At 52.6% G+C, this 21294-nt stretch overlaps 5 protein-coding genes across 5 annotated transcripts; 4 read left to right on the plus strand and 1 right to left on the minus strand.

Annotated features, from left to right (window-relative positions):
- The first annotated feature begins 474 nt into the window (after positions 1–474).
- Positions 475–4468, plus strand: BO97DRAFT_243511 (putative AT DNA binding protein). The gene has a single exon (XM_025690807.1). The coding sequence runs from the start codon at positions 723–725 to the stop codon at positions 4203–4205; it is 3483 nt and encodes a 1160-aa protein (XP_025546863.1). The 5' UTR covers positions 475–722; the 3' UTR covers positions 4206–4468.
- A 1189-nt stretch (positions 4469–5657) lies between these two features.
- Positions 5658–6731, plus strand: BO97DRAFT_446681 (uncharacterized protein; the record flags this gene model as incomplete). The annotated part of the gene is made up of 3 exons (XM_025698674.1): positions 5658–6104; positions 6351–6631; positions 6709–6731. 2 exons carry the CDS (start codon positions 5658–5660, stop codon positions 6582–6584), a joined length of 681 nt encoding a protein of 226 aa, XP_025546864.1. The 3' UTR covers positions 6585–6631; positions 6709–6731.
- A 3760-nt stretch (positions 6732–10491) lies between these two features.
- BO97DRAFT_243574 (protein kinase domain-containing protein) lies at positions 10492–13157 on the plus strand. The gene is made up of 2 exons (XM_025690809.1): positions 10492–10656; positions 10710–13157. The coding sequence occupies exon 2, from the start codon at positions 10797–10799 to the stop codon at positions 13053–13055; it is 2259 nt and encodes a 752-aa protein (XP_025546865.1). The 5' UTR covers positions 10492–10656; positions 10710–10796; the 3' UTR covers positions 13056–13157.
- A 496-nt stretch (positions 13158–13653) lies between these two features.
- gel6 (putative 1,3-beta-glucanosyltransferase) lies at positions 13654–15576 on the minus strand. The gene is made up of 3 exons (XM_025690808.1): positions 15262–15576; positions 14981–15192; positions 13654–14908 (listed from the first exon to the last, which is right to left on the minus strand). The coding sequence occupies exons 1-3, from the start codon at positions 15407–15409 to the stop codon at positions 13826–13828; spliced, it is 1443 nt and encodes a 480-aa protein (XP_025546866.1). The 5' UTR covers positions 15410–15576; the 3' UTR covers positions 13654–13825.
- A 1802-nt stretch (positions 15577–17378) lies between these two features.
- Positions 17379–18747, plus strand: BO97DRAFT_243581 (uncharacterized protein). Its single transcript, XM_025690810.1, has 2 exons — positions 17379–17737; positions 17799–18747. Exons 1-2 carry the CDS (start codon positions 17607–17609, stop codon positions 18565–18567), a joined length of 900 nt encoding a protein of 299 aa, XP_025546867.1. The 5' UTR covers positions 17379–17606; the 3' UTR covers positions 18568–18747.
- Positions 18748–21294: the final 2547 nt, after the last annotated feature.

Raw genomic sequence — 21294 nt, forward strand, 5'->3', positions numbered from 1 at the left:
GCGGGGAAATCTAAGCTCAGCCTGGGGCTTACATGTACTTTACTATCAAACTGTTGTGATGTCGACAAGCTTCTCTCACAGTGCCGATTGCCGAGCTAAGCACAACCCAGAGGCTGTATATGATCCTGGACAGGTCATACCATGGTATGATGTTACATGGGAGCTTAAACGAGACTTCTTCTAAGTGAGCCGGTTCTCATTGACTTCCATTGAGTGCAGTTAATGTATGCAATGCGAGTATAATTCACTATCGGGAGGGGTGATCTGATCTGTGCGGGTGCTGCAACCAGCCACTGCATCGATGGATGATTGTTGCTGCTGCTGCTGCTGGTCCGGGTTCCCGGGCGGATGGGAAGGTGCATCAGGCATTTATGCCTGAGGCATCAAGCCACCTGCTCCTGCTTACATAAGATTCACCTCCTCAGGCTCTCCCAGTCACTCCGCCCGGCCGGCCCCTGCCTGATCGGGAGAGTTGTTTATGTTATGCGTGGATAGTTGCAGAGATTCCCCCCTTCCCCCGCCTTCTGATCAGCAATTTCTTCTTGTCTGGACTGTGAGAATCTCTATCCCGTTGCTTTGTGGTTGTTTTCTCCTGGAGAATGTCGATTGTCATCTAGCCTCCGACGGCGGTGTCCCCTCTTCCTTCTCCTTCAATGAGACGCGACGGGCGACCCTGTTGAGAGTCGCCCCTCCATGGCCTGCAGCTCCCTCCATACCTCGATATGTCCTCTAGCACTTCGAGCTCCTCCCCGGACATTCTTGGGCCAGCTGGCGACAGTGATTATCTAATTTCCTCGCCGTTCAAACCATTTACCGGTCGCCAAAGCTTCATGTCGCCCGCTGACTTCAACCTCCTCCAGAGTGCGCGGACGGCAAAACGGCAAAAACGGTCGCGGCTCAACCTCACACCGGGCGCCCATTCTTTCGAATTCAACGATGTTGTTCTTCCCGCCTCACCAAACCTGAAGCTGAATGGAAAACAAAAAGTCCCGTCTCCAGACAAAGTCCAACCCGATGGGAATGTCAGCCCCTGGAGGATTCGTGTGACTCTGGAAGCCACCCAAGATCAAGAGAACAGGAATGATTACGACAGTCCGACGCGAAACCGATTCAAACCATCGACCATGATCACAAAGATACCGCTCAAAGACGAGTCCGAGCAGACCCCCCGAAGGCGCAGAGGCCGTCCGAGGAAGTCCGATACACTATTGTTCGATGCGATTCCGGCCGCAGGCAGCCCTGGTCATACCCCCGGTCCGGCTGGGTCCGCGCAGAAGCGAAAGCGCGGTCGACCCAGGAAGACTCCACTGAAGGTACCTGCGGTGATGCGCGAAGAACGGGATATGGGCACACTAGACATCGATATGGATACTCCCACCGCTGGATCTCAATCGCGATGGAGCCCTTTGAACCTCGCTGGGGATGCGGGGTCGGATGATGGTGATGATGAATCGCCTAGGGACGAAGAGATGTTCGATGTGTTTGACGACGAACTCCCACCCGAACAGCCTGCGGTGGCCCCTCACGAGAGCACCACTCCGCGAGTGACATTCGAACCCACTTACGACACCCCAAACGTTGACAACATAGACAACGAGGAATACAACTTGAACTCTACCCCATCTAAGATGCCATCTCCGGCTCGCGAAGCACAGTCGAGCTCTTCCAAAAGCACTTTACATGCAGGTCATACCCCCAGACCACCCCGCCTATATCCCACCCCGACGGCCTCTTCACCGATCGCGGAGGAGGAAATGGGCGCGCAATTCCGAAGGCCCAATGTGCCCAGCAGCAACCGCCGTACCAGTAGAGCAAACGGCATGAATGATCCGACGGACGAGCATAGAGAGTTCGACTCGATCATGGAAAGTGAAGGATTCAGTATGGTCTCACTAGACACTCTTCCATCAGTCAAACAACATGGCATCGGCGGTGATACCAATCAAAAAGTCGCCAAAAATGCTCTCAGACCTTTCCTCAAGCGAGAATCCAATGGCGTCCTCAGGCAAAAAACATCGATCATTCCCGAAAGTCATGGTGGCAACAGTTCCATACCCCATGCAGAACATGAAACGAGTCTCGCGGAACAGGTAACAGAGTACCCTCGCATGCGCTCTGCCGAATTTGATATTTCAGTGCACCGCGCATCAGCCGATAGAGCTGCTTCGACAAGAAGCATGCGCTCTTCCCCTGCCATCTCGACATTACCTCCAGTTCGACCTGAACGAAGGCCCTTACTTCGACTCATCCGCATTGTGCGAGCGGGTATCGCCCTACAGGGTCCTCTCACAGAATCAGACGAGCCGCAAACCTCGCGGGACTTTGACTCCGCGTTAAGCGCCAAACGACAACGTTTACAGCATCTTTTCCAAGATTTGGACCCTCGTTCCCAGCAAGAACTGCAGGCAGGCTTGGCCTTTGGACACCAACTTGCGAAGCGAAGACAAGTGGATGTAGAACGACATCAACAGTCGGTAGCCGCAGATGCCAAGGCAACTGGGAGAGCTATATCCCGAAGCAGAGAGGCGAGTAATTCTATGTCACCTCAGCACTTGCCGAGTGGGGCAGACTTCTATGATACTCCTGGCTCCGTTATGCGGCGACGGATGGATGAGTGGCAGCGCGAGAGAGAAGCCATCAGTCGGGAAATTCAAATGGCGAATTCTAGTCAAGTCATTGTGATCGACAGCGACAGGGATGATCAGTCGGATATCGCAGCCGACAACGAGGGTCACTGGAATGAAGTGGAAAATCTTGACAGTGAGTCCGAAGCCGCACCAAACCAGGATGCCTACGTGGAGACAGAGCAAGCGAGCGAGGCAGATGACGACGAGGGCTACGAAGACATTTGGCAGCAGGAGGCAATGGAGCAAGGCCACCAATCAGATCGCTTGTCTGTCTCTGACAATGATGACAATGACCTGCATCCTAGACAGGGTGAGTCTAGCCCATGGAAAACCGGCTGGACCCCCGCGCGAAGTCAGATGGGTCAACAATACTCTCCGGCTCATTGGACAAAGGAGCACGAAAAGGTGCCATTCCTGGGTCGTTCACGAGTTAAGCAACTACAGGAAGAAGAAGTTGACCTGACAAACTTGTACCGCGGGGATCCTAGCCCGAAGCGTCGCCGCTATTACTATGGGGAAAGTAGTCCTGCGAGCGTTGCGATTCAATCACCCTCAGAAGGTAGCTCACCATCGAACCAAGCATTCGAGAGGCAAGACTCTCACGAACATGCGTCCGACGATGATCGGCTGTCCGAACAAATGATAGAGTTGGGCTCTCACAGTGACCTGGAAGACGAAACGTTTCAGATCGATCCCACTACTAGATTAGAATTGGCCAGACAGCATGGCGAGCCAGAGAATTTGAGAGACGACGTCGAAAATATTGCCGATGCCGCTGTAGCCGAAGAACAATTTGTTCCAGCTGCGACTGACAACACTCCCGATCCTGCACGACAAGCCAGTCCGGAGAATCAAGCATCATCCTGGTTCCAGAAGATTACTAGCCTGACACCTGGATGGCTCAAAGCGCCCAAGTCTCTCAAGCCACTTTCCCCAAGGGAAGAGAGCTCAGTCGTCTACGACGATGAAGAAGTAGCCACGGCAAACCCAACACATGTTCATGGGGTGGCCGGCTCGGATCGCTTGGAGGGTAACTCCTTATCATCGTCTCACTTGGCGAGGCCAAATGATGAGCAACAACGCTCCCTTGGCCGCGAATCCTATGAATCGGATGAGGATGCGGGGGACCCTTTCTACGAGGAAGTAAGGCAGACGAGGCGCAAGCGACAAACCTCCCGTTTCTCCGGACACTTCTCCAACGATCACTACCGGTCATTGCATAACCTATATCGCCTGGCCCAAAAACACCCTGAACGTTTCCCTTATTACCCGACTTCTGGCCGCACGGAGATCATTGGAGATTGGATTTGGACTTCAGACGGGGTTTACGGAGTCCCAGTAACGGAGGTCCAGTTTGCAGTCATTGACAGGTTCGCTCAGCAGGTCTCTCGAGATGACATCAAGGCCGGCGGTACAGGGCAGATCACTTGGACGGAGGCCGAGTTGCATAGAAGATTGATCAGCATCATTATTGGCGAACAGGTCAGAAAGGAACGGCGAGCGATGCGCTACAGGGATCATCCGGGGACAGGCAACCTTCGAGGCAGGGACACAGTTAATGAGACGTGGCGCAGATGAAGGTCCAGAGCTGCAGGTCGCTTGATCACTGACGTGCAAAAGCCGACGTACTGATTTCACGAAACTCAGACTCAGTCTCTGCTGGCACTTAAGCTAGCATACGCTGCGATGACTTCTATTCTTGTTGCATTCTATCGGGTCGTTACGGAGTGGCAAAGCGGTGGTCGGTAACTTTTTAGGTTCTCATTGGGTTGGCAGGTTTACTTTTTCGTCGTTGATTTCTTTTTGTGCTGGTTTCTTGTATAGCACGTACTCTGTACATGTACTATCCCCCCCCCTTGGTTGTTTGGGTTTCAAGTTGGGCTTTTACAATTGGTCGTGGACGAGTCAGCTGCCAAAGACGCCTTGCTTCTTGTTCATATTCTGGATTGAATTACTGTGACATCATTGGTGTATAGGTTTTAACTTTCGCATCCTGGCGAGTCCACCGGTGTGGATTGGGGACATTGTTCTGTTTGTCGACTTGCCTTGTGAATGCCGTGTACAGGGAGAACATAAGTCCAAGTATGTGTACATTTGACAAGATCATTCTGCAGAACGTGCTTCTGGCAAGCCGATTGTTTGCCTTGCAACTACAAGTACATACCTTCCTTCTTTCTTCTGAGCAGTTCCATGCTGTTCCCTGATGGAGTCAGTGTGTGTGCGACCCAAGACCCGTCCATCTGCCACGTTTCCTTGCTCCCCGAGCTGCAGTCATTGAAGTGACACAAGGACTCGTAGGGTCGATGACTTGCCTGTCCAGTCTCGCTTTCTTTCTGACGAACCCTTCCCCCTTATTGGATGCAGTTATTGTATTTTTGACTGCGCTTCTGCAGGCAAAAGGACGGGTGCCAGCCAAGCACAAAGAGACGAGACACACGAGTTCTAGCCCCCCATTACCGCCCCCCATTTTGCAACCCTTCTCAAGGCCTGAAATGGGGAACTGTGCGTGTGTCTCTTATGGCGCCTAACCGAGAAAAAGAATTGCGGGTCTTCCCTCTTCGATTATGTCGAAAGGTTGCAGATAATGATGACCGTTGAATCGAGTAATCATGGACTGGGTGAGCAGCCCGCGGTGGGATTCAGTTCTGATATATAAGAAAGGCATATCCATACGAGGTACAGGGGGAAGGAATCGGGATTCATATCTTGGTGCAGACACAGTACAGAACAGAAAGTCGCACGCGACATCACACACAGGACACGAGGTCTGGTCTTTGCAGGGTCCCAGAAGATACCTCAGGCTCTTTTCTCATTTCTTCTCTTCCATCTCAGGCCTCTTGACCCTTGACAGGGCCAATTAAACAGTTCACAACCGTGGCCCAACAAACGAGACGCAAAGGAGACGCACGAACCCAGGAAAGGAACGCCATTTACATCCACTTTTCTTCTCTGCTTCTTTTTTTTCTTCTGCTCTTTTTAACCCTTTCTCTCATCGTCGTCGTCGTCGACTGCCCTTATATACCCAACAAGATGGGAGTCAGCAACCCAGTCAAGTACGTCCTGGGCCTGTCTCTTTTCACCAAGCGCCCGGACCAGCGGTCCCAGACGGCGGTCTGGAAGGGAAAGGCAATCGAACATCATGGCCCTGCTCCACCCCTCGAGGTCCGCTGGGGCGGTGCCGTGCAGTGTCCAGATGACGATGATTTCGTCGCGGCTGCAGCAGTGCACATGGCGGTGAGCGAATCCGACGGGAGCAGATGCAGCGGAAGCAGTAGCCGGAGCAGTAGCGACAGCAGCGGCAGCGGTGGCAGCAGCAGGCGTCCCTTTGGGGTGGTGCGCGTCGTGAGCTGGGCCAGTTTGGTCGGGGAGCGATGTCGGTGGACGATGAGGCAGGAACGAGAGTTGGCGATTGCCGAGCTTGAGTTGGCTCGGTGTCAAAAGGCGTGGAGTTCAGAGCAGGAGTTATGGCTTGATCAGGTGAGCCCTTTCTTTTTTCATGCTTTTTTTTTTATTTTTTATTTTCCCCCCCCCATCTCGTTCCTGGATCTCGCTGCTGCATTGTTAGTTCAGTGTGAGAAGTTGTGTGTTTGGGGAATCAGTCACGGGGCTTTCTCTTACTTTGCTCGCTTCCCCGTTCTATACCGAGCCAAGCGCTGGAAAAACAAAATGGCTGTGCTTCTTGTACCTGCAGAACGCTAATCAATCATCGCCATCAATCTCCAGATCAAGGCCCTACACGAGGAAAAAGAGGCTCACGAAGAGTTCCTCCATCATCGTGCCAAGCAGCAGGATGAGGAACAGCAGCATTTTCGCAAATCGTGGAATCGCCGGCGGTCCCATGAGGAACCCTCACATCCTCAGCCTCACCCCCACCCCTCACACCCACCGCAACGAAACTCTTCTACCCACCGCGCGAATAGCAAATTGCGACGCGGGATCCGGCGCATGGGGTCATAGGTTTTCAAGCTGAATGATGAGGACTGGGAGGAGGGGGAAAAAAGGAGGTGAGTTCTGTCGCAGCTTGAGGGTGCGAGAACATGAAACGATGGAATCATTTCTGACAGGTCCCGGGCTTCATTAGGCTGGAACTTTCTCATAGCGGAGAAATATTGAACAGCATGGCTTGACTGGTTTTCCAGGCATGTGATGAACGATTTCTACAGAATTGCGATCAGCCCTGCACGACCGACGTCTCTCTCTTTCCTGGGTTGAAAGAAGGGGCGTGGGTGGGGAGGTCGGGGTTTGACCTTCAATGCGTGTTTTGACTAGCTTGGGGATCATTGATCTATCTGTTCCTTCGCTCTTTTCTTTATTCTTATCTTTTTCTTTTCTTATCTTCTTTCTTTCTGGTCTCATTTGCATTGCCTGGATGGTTGATCTGCCAGGCCATACTGCACATACTTACGACTGTATTCTTGACCAGCCTCCAGTGGATGAAGGATTATCAGACTAATGATCGTCTGATACTATTGTCTGTCTGTGACAGGAAGTGGGGAAAGTGGGGGAGGCAAAAGCACTGACGAAATTTTCATTTGTACCTCAAGCTGTTTATGCCACCATGTAGTCCGTAGTCTGCGGTGACGGCGAATTACTGGATCGGTACAGTGTCCTGTTTGCAGTTTCCACAGGGAACTCTAGGTACTATGATACCTAGTAACTTGACACTGTGTCTAGAAGGGAAAGCTTCTCACTTGACTCAAAGGTTAGATATAAAAGAACCCAAACTTCTCTTTCCCGCACCTTTCTTCCCTGCTTCTCAAACCTGTTCTTTTCTTTCCGGACTGTGATGAAAATCTGCTGGGATACACAGAGAATGTACCACCGAGTTGCAAACCTCCGGGAGGAACATCCTGCCGGTAGTCTGAGCCCACGAACATGATAGGTTGTATACACTCCAGATTGACCTTGAACTTACCGATTGCATGATCATGGGCGCATAACCTGGACAGCGAGCCATGATAGACTGGTATCCGAAGGAAAGACATGCATGAGAGAGCGCGAAGAGACCGATAACTAGTCGGAAGACTTGCTTGAGTGATGAGAGAAGACAGTACGGGAAGGCGAGAGGAGGGCAAGGAGGAAAATGGTACTTTTTATTATTCGCGCTGGAATCGATACTTCTTTCCTTGATCACAGTCCTTAGTTCGAGGTGGGAGGTGGAAGGTGCGTTGAATAGGTTCAAGCAGAAGAAGCTACATAGCAGTCATTATTGGAAAGAAGTAACCATGAAGACTTGGTTCGTCAGTAAGTAGCTTCTAGAACTTAGGCAACTACGAGAAGGCATGGATGCACTGTAAGCACAATATACAGGTTGATGCAGATCTAATCTTACACGGCTCGACTAAGAGTGGCTTTCTCTAATGATGTCTTCTTTAGGAACAATTCAGGTACTGAGTTCCTGGGTCCTGTCCCGGGGTACGCCTGGAAGTCATACGAATAGAGGTAGGCGTATAGCGTTAAAGCCACCGGAGACCACCGATAACCATCAAGTAATGTACATGTACAGTACCTTTTTTTTTTGCTTATTTCGCTCAGGGGGCGCAGGAACGATCATGTTGCACCGCATTGTCGGGGGCCCGATCGATCTCTCTTCTCTGAGCATACCCGCCCGAGGTTTTAATGTTTTCTTTATGCGAGCGAAGCAAAAAACAAAAAGCAGAGAAACGCGTAGCTTCCGCCGACATTGCATGATGTATGTGGATGTCGAATTATGGCGTAGTAGAGCCCAAGGTCGGTTTATCTTAGATGGCTGTGGACACGGAGTCTGTTATTATGGCCAAGATTCGACTAGATGTCTCTTTAGACCTCATGCAGAAGGCCCAATGTGCTCTAAGACAGCATCAAAGGTACTTCTGTAACCTCATACCTCGCTCGAGTCTCAACCATGACGGTGACGACTCGCCCCGGAACCAGAGAGTGGCGCTGCCCCGGCCCACCGGCGATGCCCAACCGCGATCTGAGACAAGGAAACATACACTTTGGTGAAGATGGAGCTTCGCTCTGCATTCCGAAGGCCTAGTTGCCCATCCAGTAACCTAGTGCAAACTGGTAGCGGGATTTCGAACGGAGGGGACTTTTGTAGGACTGATACTCAATACTAAGTTACCCTAGAGATAATTGGGAATACCTTCCCACCTCTTTCTTACTCTAGACCTTGTCATCGCGCAAGGACCACACGTCCCACTTCATCTATCAGACTGAGACGGGGTGTTGTGCAGTAGTGGTTTGATGTTATACGATTTTTGGCGGTGGTGTCGAGAGCACCTCCTGCCGACGTTTTAATGTCAACCGTAGGACCCATGTCCCAAAGAACAAGTAAAGCCCACCCCGGGGCAGCTAACTAGATACCTAACGCATTTCGAGTCTATGATCGCTGGGGGTGTGCAAGGCTTATCAAGGCTGGTTCTGACAAATGAGCGCATTTGCATGAATAAACTCGGCTGTCAGAGGGTCGAACTGATAAGACGTGCATCGCTGATACTGACGAATAGGGCTGTCCTGATAGGAAAATCTCCCCTGGGAAGGTTAGTGTATGTTACTGAATTCGATAGAGAGGGGATCTTTTGGTTTCTTTTCTTTTTCCTCTTCTTATTCTTTTGGGGGGTTTAGTTTTTCTATCTTGTTGAAGTCAATTGCTGGTTGACTGCGATGGAGGATTATGGCGTTCCTTCAACTCTGGTGGTCGCCCTAAGTTGGCGGGCCTGAAGAGCTTACAGGATGAATAGACTAGCGTCTACCACGCTTCTGCCACATCCTCGCATTAAGTACTCTGAGACTTAGTAGCTGGGTATTCTACCGTACTATCTGCTGGACTTTTTTTGTAGAGACCCATTGAATCCTTTGCGCCACGCCACGTTTCTTGTTCCGGCTTAGATTTGCCTAGTGATCGATGGACGCGCAACCCTTGCTGGTCTTGTTTTCGAGGCGGTTGTGTAGTGTGAAGGATGCAAGAAGGGTGATGGCTCATAATGATATTGTGACTGATCGAATTGATCTGTAAGATTGTGTCAACTTGTAGGAAGTGGCAAAGATGCAACTCGTAGTCAAAGCTGTAACTAAACAAGTGAAAGGGACAGATGGCCGTGTTGGGACTAGCGCCGCTGGCATGTTGATTCTCGACGGTCTTGCTTGCTTGCTTGGAGTCTCCGGCTTTTGCTTCTTCATTGCTATCAAGTGAGTTTTCTCCGACTCTTTCCTTATCGGCCTCGCTGTTCGGAGATACGGACTATACGAGTAAGCCCATCCGAGAAGAAAGGAACATTAGCCATGCTGATATCCACGCGGACGAGCAAGGTCACTTCGCCATACTGGCCCGGTTCGTGACTTGACTCGCTGCTAAACTCTACGGTTGTATACATACTTCTCGCAGCCTCGCATCCTTTCCACTCAGTCACGGAGACAACGGCCTGGGTTCTCTCTGCCAGTCCAAGTATGAACCGTTGCCACGCTGCCGTGGTGATCCCTGCCAACTCGCGGCCTCGAGCTCTACTGCGGCCCTGCAATTACTGGGGAAGGTCCCCTAGTGCCTTGGCCAGGCATCATGGTTGTGCACTAAGAGACTGCTTGTTCCTTTTGCTCGGGTGGTCATGGCGGCTTGAACTTGGAGCATAGACCAACCACCCCAGTGCCACCCACACGGGCAGTATCGGCACCATATTCAAAGCGAGGCCCGGTTCGATGCCCCGTAAAACTGGAGTGATAGATGAGTGCGACCCCTCTGGACTCCTCTTTCGTCTTTCCTTGTCCTATGACCATTATGACTATTGATTGAACCCTCCCAATAATGGCGTGGAGAGTCCCCCTTGCTGTCTGATAAGCCTCGTGTCCACCAGTAGATTACCCCTCCGTCCTCCGCCGACTATATCCCCCGATATCTTAGCCTATTATGTTTGATGTTGATTGGCGTTCTGTGTTTTCTGTCGCAGGTTATTCTTGGTACTATTTCTCGAATTTTTGGGCTTTGGTGCACGCCTCTCTTATTAGCTCTTTCCCATACTTTGCTTCTCTCCCATTGATCTTCGATTTCCTGGTTTGTTCATTGCTCGAACACCTTCATGGCAGTCACTTGCTGATATCTCATAGAGACATGTCTGTCCTGCATAGATGCGGCCGGTATTAGCATCTTCGTCACTCTCCCCCTTTCTCATTTCCTCCCAGTAATTATATTAGATGTCCGCCCCCGCCTGTGGGGAAGCCTCCTCCCTCGATGACCCGGATCGCCATGAGTCCGAAATGTCGGCTCCCGTCACGTCACTTTGGTGGCCAGAGGATCGGGTAAAGACCACCCTCTTGCCTGAATATGTCTTCGGCCAGCTTCCTTCGGAAGTGTTACACCGGCTGGTCGCTCCGCTGCCCTGGGGGGAGGGTCTAACAAGCGAATCCTACTTGGACTGGATCATCGCCAAGGCGGGCAGGCTCTTTCTCATACTTGTCGACATCGGCATCCCCGATCGGATTTTTGCACTGATAGATGAGTCTCTGGATGACTCGGATCTGCCCTTCTCTGCACCTAGTGTCAAGCGCCTGCCTCTTTCTGCGGAGAGCCCGAATCCTGACCTCGATCACAAGTTCTTTCTGGCTCAATGGCGGTTCATCGTCCGTGGAATCACTGCGGGCGATCATGTCAAGTACACTCCCAATGAGGGCGTTCCGGTGGAGCTGCTCCGCACCGGGACTTCGTTGGTAAGAGAAGGGGTTGAGAAAGTGGTTCTTGCCGGTGCGCCGTGTCGTGTACTCTTGCGAACGCAAGTTACTGTCGGCGGCGCACCTCACTTTTTTGAGGAAGACGAAGTATTAGAGGAAATCCGCTCGTTGAGGAGATTGGCCCATGACCACGTTTATTCAATCTATGCTTCCTACTTCGTGGATAACACGGTCTGCATTTTGTTCTCCGGAGTATACGAACGCACCTTGATGTCCTTTCTCACCGACGTGCCTCAACCCTTCAAACGTCTTCCGAAGAACAAACGACGGGAGATATTGGTCAATTGGCCGCACTGTTTGGCCAATGGATTGTCTTGGCTGCATGCGCATAGTCATGCGCACAGTGTCATCCGTCCGTCGAACATCTTGGTCGACGCTGACTTCCGGGTTTATCTAGGCCAATTTGAAGCACTCGACACCCTGCTTTCGCCGGCCAAGCTAGATGACATCGAGTCGTATCAGTATGGCGCACCGGAGCGCTGGGTGCGCTCTGTCAGTGTACAGGATACCAATGTGTCGCGACCTACAATTAGTCTTCCGTCTGGGGGCCGGTCAGCACGGAAGCAGTCTGCTTCATCCTCCACACGCCCGTCTTTCCTTAATCTATCTAGACTCCGAAACTGTCTCCCGTCGGATCGCGCGACAGAAAGCCCACGTGCAGAATCGGTCACTTCGCAGGGGACTGCTATACGCATCGGCCTGCGAGGATCGTCCTCTCGAGTCTCGTTCACCCAATCATCCTCTTCCGGGTCCAGTACTGGGAGTGTTCGCAAGCGCGCTATCGGCTCCATCAAACGACCCATGTTTTATACACCCTCCATCACCTCCTCTCACTCATCAGGATCCTCTTCCGCGGCCTCTGCCATTTACCACCCAATCGGCTATCCCATCATTGGCACCAACGCTGCCATCGTCCAGACCTGGCAGACACGCCAAACGGACCCAGAAGCCTCCGATATCTTCTCCCTCGGAGCCGTGATGTTAGACATATTCACTTTTCTGTGCAAGCGCAAGCTCTCCGCCTTCGCCCACCATCGCGGAGCCAAGAATAGAACAGCGGGCCGCGGGGGCGGCGTCGCCGATTGCTCCTTTCACCTGGACCGAAACGCCGGCCAGGTCTGCTCATGGATCACGCTCCTGGACAACGACGCCAAGAAACACAAAGACTCCATTTTCCAGGCCGTCCGGCCGATGCTGGATGTCATCCGGGTCATGCTCAGCAGAGATCCTGTGGACCGGCCCTCCGCGTTCCAGGTCGAACAGGTGTTCGCGCGCGCACTCCAGAAGCTAGACCACGCCGCCCCGCTGCACTGCACGTCCAAACTGCAACATCCCGCTCCACGACCGAAGAACGCCCTGCGCATTGGCCCCAACAAGAACGCAGACGCAGCTTCGCATAACCTGATTGTCCCGCGCGCAGGACCAACAGCAGCACCCCGACCCCCTTCCTCGCTGGTCAGCTCGTCGCCAAGCACGGAATACATCACTAGTAACCCCGGAGGGCCCGTAAGCCCGATGAGCTACCACCCCTCCACTGCAGCCTCTGCATCCAGCTCCAGCCTCCCCGATTGCTATCTAACAGATAGCTATGTTACCGGCGGCAGCGACACCGATCCGGAGCAGGACCGGTACATGAATCCCTGGCTAGACCCGGACTATGTGTCCGAACCGACCATGCATCATGATCCGTTCTGGAACTATAGCATTGCACTAGGGAAACACTGACCTATCCCCTTGGAATCCCATCTATGCTCCTCGCGCATTTCGCAAGTCTAATACTGTCAGCCCTTCCGTCATTGAGCGCCAGGCAACCGGCTCTACCTCTCCAGACCCCTACCGCTTCCATACCCTTCGCATTCTTTCATAAACACGGAGTAATATTTACCTAGATATCAATCGATACACCATGCACATCTATCCCCCTGTACCTCACGCGAGCACATCCTCTCGTCCCTCATCTCCCCGTCCTCCTCCACGTCGTGGTATATCCTCCTCCTCCTCCTCCTCTGGACATAAAGCAAGCGCATCGCTTTGGCGTAATGAGCGACGTGCACGCGTGAATGCTAGCGGTGTCGTCGACGCGATGCTCATCCTGTAATTAGCTATAGCTATAATCATTGTACTGTATCTAGTCTTAAGCTTGACCACCATTGATTCCGTGAGAGATTCTGATGTGGGGAAAGGCTATTGGTATGACTGTCGTTCATCGCTGAGATCCGATCAAAGTCATTCGTAGTAGCTAGATAAAAGGAACCTCTAGTATTCAGATATAAGGAACGCAAGGAACCAGAGGTAGAATACACTTCAGGGTTAACCGGTAACCGTATCGCTCGTATACTGCAAACTTATGAAAAGGGAAAGGAAAATAGCAAGTATCCAGAGGAGCTAGGGGACCGCGAATGTGAAGACTCCGAACCCAACCAACGGTAAAAAAACATCTGGCAAGGTGGTACGTAACAAGTCATCCAGAAGATACGATTCATCAAGAACTTCCATCATAGCCACAGCGCCAGACCGCCTACCACTGTGCAGAGAGCGAGGGATACCTCGATGGCACGGTTGAGGCCGCCCTCGCGCAAGATCGCGAAGGAGCCTGCTCCGTTGCTGAGCTCGTAGGCCGGGAGGACGGTCTGCGATGCGGACGCGGACATGGCGTCTAAGGGGTCGACTTCCTTTTGCCTGGGGGTGTCGTCTGCGTTCTTCGAGTCGCTCACCGCGCCTGTCGGGGCCGCGTGGTGGGAGGAGGAGGACGACGAGGCCTGGCCCAGGGTTGGTAGGGGAGCGCTGGGATCGACGGCCCATCCGCCGGCGGTGGAGGCGGGACACTCGGGCGGCTGGATGGTGGATGTGGAGGCGGCGTAGTCGGACAGCGCGACGCCGGTGGGGTTCAAGGTCGCCCATTGCGCTTTGAGGTTGTCGAAGTCGGGCGCGACGGGCGTGGGCTCACCCTGGCGGACGAAGCCATCCTGCACGAGGGGCCCGTTAGTAGTGGCGGCGGCGGGAGCGTCCGCGGCGGCCGCCGGAGGAGGCCCGTAGTTGATTAGCCCGTAGTCGTTGGTCTCCTCGATCCACTCGTAAATCATCGAGCCCGACCAGGTGTCCGCCATTTCGGGGCCGAAGATGGCGGCCTGGTCGCCAAAGGTCCGCGGGCGCGCGACATTGCAGCCGGTTTCTGAGAAGAAGATTGGCACGGGGTACCCCTCTGCTTGCTTCTGGAGGGTCTCGTAGCCGGATTGGGTAAAGGTCGACTCCCCACACCATTCGTAGGCGTTCAGCGCGAAAAAGTCGAGTCGCTCCACCGGGTCAGACCGACAGGCCAGGTAGTTCTGCAGCATGGGACGCAGCTCTGCGATATCGGCTGCAGAGTAACCCACCGGGATGTTGCGGTATTCCTTTTCGTCGCGGTAGGATTTCATGTCGCGAACCGCGGCTAGGACGTACGGTGCGGCGGCAGAGCCGTCCTTGGTGGTGAGGACTTCATTGCCAATGAAGAATCCAGCGGTGTTGTTGTATTGTTGGAACTCGTCCAGGACGGCTGTGAATCGATCATATTGTGTTCGGTCCCAGTGGGGTTCGACCTACTCGGTGCAGTTAGCATCCAGCCTACATGGTGGTCATGTGATATAACATGAACAAAGCAGGTAACGCACCTGAGAGATCGCCGTGTCGAAAGTGTCCAGATCCACAAAGAGATAGATGCCTGCATCTTCAAAGGCCTTCATGCAGCCGTCGTGGTCGGCTTTAGGGTCCACATGATAGACGCGGATGGCGTTGGTGCCCAACTCAGCCATGCGGGCCGCATCTCGCGTGCATTGAGCGGTGTCAATCAAGGGATCGTCGGGAACGAGCTGATAGGCGATTCCTGGCGCCAAGGACAGTTGCGTTAGTAAGGGGATCGGTGCGGTGGTATTGGCGGACTGTGTTCCTGTACCTTTTATATAGTATTGTCTGCCATCTTCGTAGAAGAATTTCGAGCCAACGGCCGAGATGGTCTGACTGGCGTGTGCAGCGCGAGGCCCCAATGCTGCGAGCATCAGAGAGAGCGTCGCCAGCGACGACGGTGAGCAGCGTGCCTTCATTCTGGTTTATCCGAGCTACTGTGCGTCGGCTTGTTGAGCTGAGGCGCTTCGACGTCGACGTGTAGCGGGTTTCGTGCAGAATAGCTGATTTCGGACAAATAGATCAGGATAAAGAAGGTATACCTGTCTCAAAGACCACTCCGAGAGTTAACGATTTCTTGCTTTTGAATGCGAAAGTGTTGACTAGCTACCAGGCTAGTTCGTTTCGCTGAAGCGACAGCTGCAGGATTTCGATAGACAATTGAGCCAATTCTCCGCAAGTACAGCACTGAGAACAAATGAATTGACGGGCGCCGTGACATCCATCTTTCAGGATAGAGACAGGGTCTTTAATATGAGATTGCATGCTTCTCAATGGACTCAGGACGCGGTACGCGACACTATGAGTTTGAGATATCTCCCAGCCATACCATGGCACCGTGAGTTCCTGGATGGAAACATGCTTGACAATGGTGTTCAAAATAACCTAATGTCAGAGAGTATTCGTGCACGCCTCCTTGAAGCAATTGTGGTCGGTGGAAGACTGGAATGCAGCGGGATGGTAGGCAGGGGCGGGAGTTGTCAAATGCTTGAGTTTCAAGCCGCCATATTAGCAACAATGGATGTATGCAGGGTTCGCGTCGCAGCCGCATGAACAATGCTTCGAGGGGATTGACTATGTACCAAAAACATTATCTCTGGAGAGTATGGAGGGGGGAGATGAACAAGAGGTGCAATGGGCACCGCGTTGTATTCTCGCTTCCTAGTTGGGCAAATCGGGAAGCCTGGCCAGGGACCATGGATCTAAAGCCTATTTACTCAGGCACCAAGAGCACCAACCACAGCCCGGCCTCCTCCGAGGATCCCTCGGAAAAGCCCGGAATGACAGGGCAGAATCAGGTGAGCTTAGTCATCCACTAGTCTCAGACATCCCCGCCAATCGTTTCGCTTCGATGTCTCAATTTTCCCCCCACTGAATCCCACTGTGATAATTAAAGCACAATCTACATGCTTCCCAAGTCGATATTCGATACCACCCCATCCCCCATCTCTCCCCGAATAGGAGCAGGGGTAGCAACCCGAGTCGACCAAAAAAAGCACACCTTGGGATTTTTTCGATTTGCCTCCTCGAATGTCTTGGATCTTGAATCCGCACCTTGAGACGATGTGCTGGCTGTGACGCCATTACTGGCTGATTCTCGTGATGGCAGCGAAATAGTGCCCAACTATCCCCCCAACTATCCTGACTATCCCGACTAGTTGGTGGGCAGCCCAGCATCCCCCGAGCCAGTTGGCGGCACTCGACTGGAATTGCCCCCCCTTTTTATGGACCGAGTTATTCGGAGTCAAGGCCTGCCTGGGCAGCACGAGGGGCCACTGGGTCTAGCCAACGATCGAGACCCTGGCCGATCCATGGCCAGATAATGAGGATCCCCTCGCGGGTGAGGTCCGTTCCCTCTCACTGTCTCTTTCGCTCCCTCTACCGGACATCGTGGAGGACCAGAAAGGGTGCCAAAAATCCGCGGAAAAAGAATACAGTGACTATCAGAGGTGACAATGGTTGCACGCACCCAGGCTGCAGACCGGAGTCAGAATATTGGACGGTCGCAGGGGTGGATAAGTGAAAGTTGTTGGGGTCTCGAAATTGATCGTCGGCGGCTTGCGTGGATGACGGGGCCTCGCCTGACTTGGGCTTCCTTCCCGCATGCGATGGGAATCGCTCGTCACCGTTTCATTTCCTCCTTTTCCCTTTTCATCTAACTCGGACCCTCCCCCTCTCCCCTCTTTTGTCTTTGGTCCTCATTGTCAATCGAGCTTATTATAATAATAATTTCCTCAATCGCATTGCTTTTATTCCCCCTCTCCTCCCCGGATTTTTCTCGTCATCGTTGTTGTCTTGAATTACTTATCATCCTCATACCTCCCCTCTAGAAACACTCTGTCTACCGTGAACCGTGAACAATCCAGTAATTCTTTTTTTGGATCATGCTATCCGTGGTTCCTACCTGCCTCAACATTGCCATCCCAGGAAAGCTTCTCTGCCTGCTATTACCTTAATTGATTGGCCGGAGATTAGTTGTGTGCGCACACTACTCTACTATTGCACGTCACCTCAATTCTTCTATCAGGCGCTCCATAGATTGCCTGTAACCGAATTACTTTTTTAAAACAAACCGTCGCCTCCACAGATAGTCGACCGGCGACTCAAGTCAGCACAATGTCGACTGGCAATACTGTGTCGCCCTTTCGCATCTCACACCAGGATCGCGACCACCTGGATCGCAATGAGGCTTTTCGCATGATGCGAGAGCATCTCAGGCGACAGGAAATGGGCATGAAGGCCCCCAGGTATGTGGCTTCAAGAGACTGGTAGAGATGGTCACCCGGCACTAACTGAGTTTGGTTGCAGCTTTTGCGCCTGCCACCGCAACACCTGTACTGTCCAGGAACAAGAAACATTCCGCCTGCACCGCGACATCATCCATACACTACTCCTTCCACTATCCCTTCTGCACCACGAAGCCTCGCGCATCGCCGCCGATGTTCTCCCGAGTCGCAAAGGAGCGGAAGCCGACCGCGTCTTCCGGGGTGAGGCACGGAGTGCCTATGCCTGGTTACATTCGATCCTGACCGAGGAGCACGATTGGTACTTGACGGAGCGATGCCCGGCGTGTATCGTTCTTCATGTGATGAATTCCGAGCCCACCATCCGCTTTATCGCCGTGGCGTGTCTCCTGTCGGACCACTTGCAAGGCACGAAGAGACGGTTGCCGAACTTTGATTTCTGGCTCCGGGCGCTGGAGGCGGCCGTCCGGGAAGATCCCTTCTGGGGCGATGATTTCTGGCCGGACATCGAGTACCGGGCTCGTGCGTTGACCGACGGTGTCAAGGAGCTGGTGCTGCAGTGTCTGGAGCTGCAGGCGGCGTTGGATCGGCAGGACCTGCCGCCGTCGATGTCGTACCATGCTAACGCGCACTTCCGGTGTGACTCGTCCCGGCCGGCTGTGGTGGTCAAATCGGCCAGCTGCACGCCGGTCACGATCACCATGGGGGACGATCAGAAGCTGCTGGCCAAGGTCGCCGCCAGTCGTGGCACGCCGTCGCGTCGGACCGATCGGCCGCAACGTTTCCACACTCGCCGCCACGCGGATGCTCGCAGAAGATCCGTGACGTCTTGAGGGTTTACCTTGGTTTGTGTGATGATTTTTAGTTCCGGATTACGTATTCATCATTTACGAACGATCCCGACGCTGTGAGAGAGGGTAGCCTGACTTCGGATCACTCTGCCAACAGGCCCTGATCCAGGATTGACATGTCATCCCTACACGAGACATGATCAACATGCATTACAGGACCTCTGAGCTGAAACATAGCCTGGAAGTGGGTGCGACGATGGAAAGCGATACGTCGCTCTTTTCCTCATGACATGTCGCGGGGTTACAACTCGCACAGAGTCAATCTGCTGCGTCTGAACGCAAGGAATTAATCCCTATGTTCACCCGTTCTGCAAGGTCGTCATGATACGCCTGGCAGGTTGATGGCTGTAAGCCACAAGCCACGTACGCAAGGAGGCCATCCGCGGAGATGCACTGTGCAGCAGGTGTCCGTCAACCAGCAGAAGAGCAAGGGGCGGTTCGGTCACCGTTGCAACGAGGCTGCAGCAGCCACACAGCCTGATGCAGACCTAGAGCGCGGTGAAAGAGACGAAAGTTGAATGACTGGCGAGAATTTTATAGCCTGCTGAGACGAGTTAACTCTGGAGACGTTGCACATGCACTGTCACTCAGCTTACTCTGTTGTTAATTCTGAGATCGAGATCAATCATAACAAGTCAGTTTCCATGAACAGCCACCTGTGTAGACGTTCATCTTCGTACTGAGCCATAGTCCGGCACGGTCATGTAAGCGACGCCGTCCACCGGTTCATCCAGAGTAGCACGCCTCCTATTACTCTACTCCGGCCATCTGACTGACGCTACGCGACGCACCAGTGACGATTACTTCCATAACTGCATGCTCTAAGCTCCGAATCTCATTCGCAGACTGATCTTTTCTCCTCGTGGCAATATATGGCACCGTGAGATCGAGGCATCTACTCAGGTATATACTACTCTGCACTAATACTCCATTGCAACACTCGCAGACAGTCAACCAACCCCTCCGTCAACGATAGACGACATCTATTACCCGGGCTCTCGATTTCCAAGAAACAGGCCAAAGAATTCTGGATTGAAATAGAGTGCGCCACAGATATATATATCACCGATCAGCCAGCATCAACAAACCCGGTCAGGGTGACTGTCAGGTCTTATAAATCGGTATAGCAAAGCACAACGACACTCATACCGTGAGACAAACCCTCAGCTTCTTTCGTTGCAGGTCGTCACGGCCCTGGATCTGAGCTAGTACTACTTACTACCCTGTGGGTTGGTTCGGTTCGATAGTGTTTACGCTAGGTGGTGATGTTGCTGCTGCTACACTGCTGTCAGCTATGTATTACTGATCTTGAGGTATCTCTCAGAGATCTACGCCCCGGGCTAGGCTGGCTGGGGTTCATTTGTACAGCTAGCTAACTAGCTATCTTCCTTGCGAGTCGGAGGGGATAAGTCTATAATCTACAATCTGACCGTACCGAATGGACGGAGACTCAACCGCTTGGTGGATGCGAACAGGGCTGGCTTTTTACCTCTCGGATAAGCTACTCCGTCTCAACGTTAGGCGATGTACTCGAGGGTTTTGTTGTGTATCGAGAAGTGCCAGGCGGCGATATGTGTTGTGGTCGGGCTGGGCTGCTTTGCCTGGATCAGATCTGGCATGATTGATGCCCGCCCGGGCGGATGTGGTGGACACTGGATTGAGTTGGATCTCGTGTGGAGTGGAGATGGGCTAGTAGGAGGGGGACTGGGCGTCTATGTGGGCTGTGCCTACTTTGGGGGTGTATACGAGCGTTTCCCTTCTCCTTGCTGAGGCATACTTCTGGGTTGTGAGGGATACTAAGATTGTACAGCAGTGGTTATGGTGGTGGCTTTGTTGCTTTCGTGTGGTCGTTGGTTATATAATCAGTTGTTTATATTAGACTCGGTTGTATACACCTGGTCAGTTTGATTATATTTGTATGAGCAGGCCTGGATCTAGAGGAATGAGGATATTATCCAGGTACAAGGACCATCATTGCCAAGTGTTTACAAGATATACCTCTACTCATACTCCAATACTTCACTAGATATGCACGTCTATAAAAACTGTCTGGATATACTGTATCCCCATCCAACACTATAATAGAATCCTCCCCAAAAAGAACCAAGTTACGACCAACCCAAATACCAGGCCAAAAAAATACCAAGCTCAAAGACAAGCCATACTCCTTCTCACTCCTTCCACATTGATAACAACCCAAGATTAAGGAACCTTCATTGCAAACCCAACCCACAAGCATACACATCAACCAACCCCGGCCCCTCCCAGGAATACTGCACAGACTACTACTACCCCCCAGACTACTTACTGCACCCCGACTTACCTACCTACATATACTCACAGTATATACAAAAACCCACCTAACCAACACCCCTCATCAATCCTCTAAAATTGATGAGGGCTAATCTCTACACACTATACATATAGTCTACCTTAATTAATCCGATAACAATCCAACTCATTTAACCCAACCCCCAGAGAACCCTGGGCACTTGCAGACCTCTAAACCTGCCCAAACCAGCCCGGGCGGTGGCGTAAACCAACACGCAAGGCAAGAAACCCGAGACGCCCGCCGGGCAAAACTGAGGAGTGAGTACGTACCACTTTTCAATTCCGCAACAACCACAGCTGTTAGACCTCGTATGAGTGGTCTAAGTTGGACGGGATGGAAATTGAATTGGATTGGATTGTTGATTGAGGAGCGGGGGC

Source organism: Aspergillus homomorphus, assembly GCF_003184865.1.
Source record: "Aspergillus homomorphus CBS 101889 unplaced genomic scaffold BO97scaffold_60, whole genome shotgun sequence".
Lineage (NCBI taxonomy): Eukaryota > Fungi > Ascomycota > Eurotiomycetes > Eurotiales > Aspergillaceae > Aspergillus > Aspergillus homomorphus.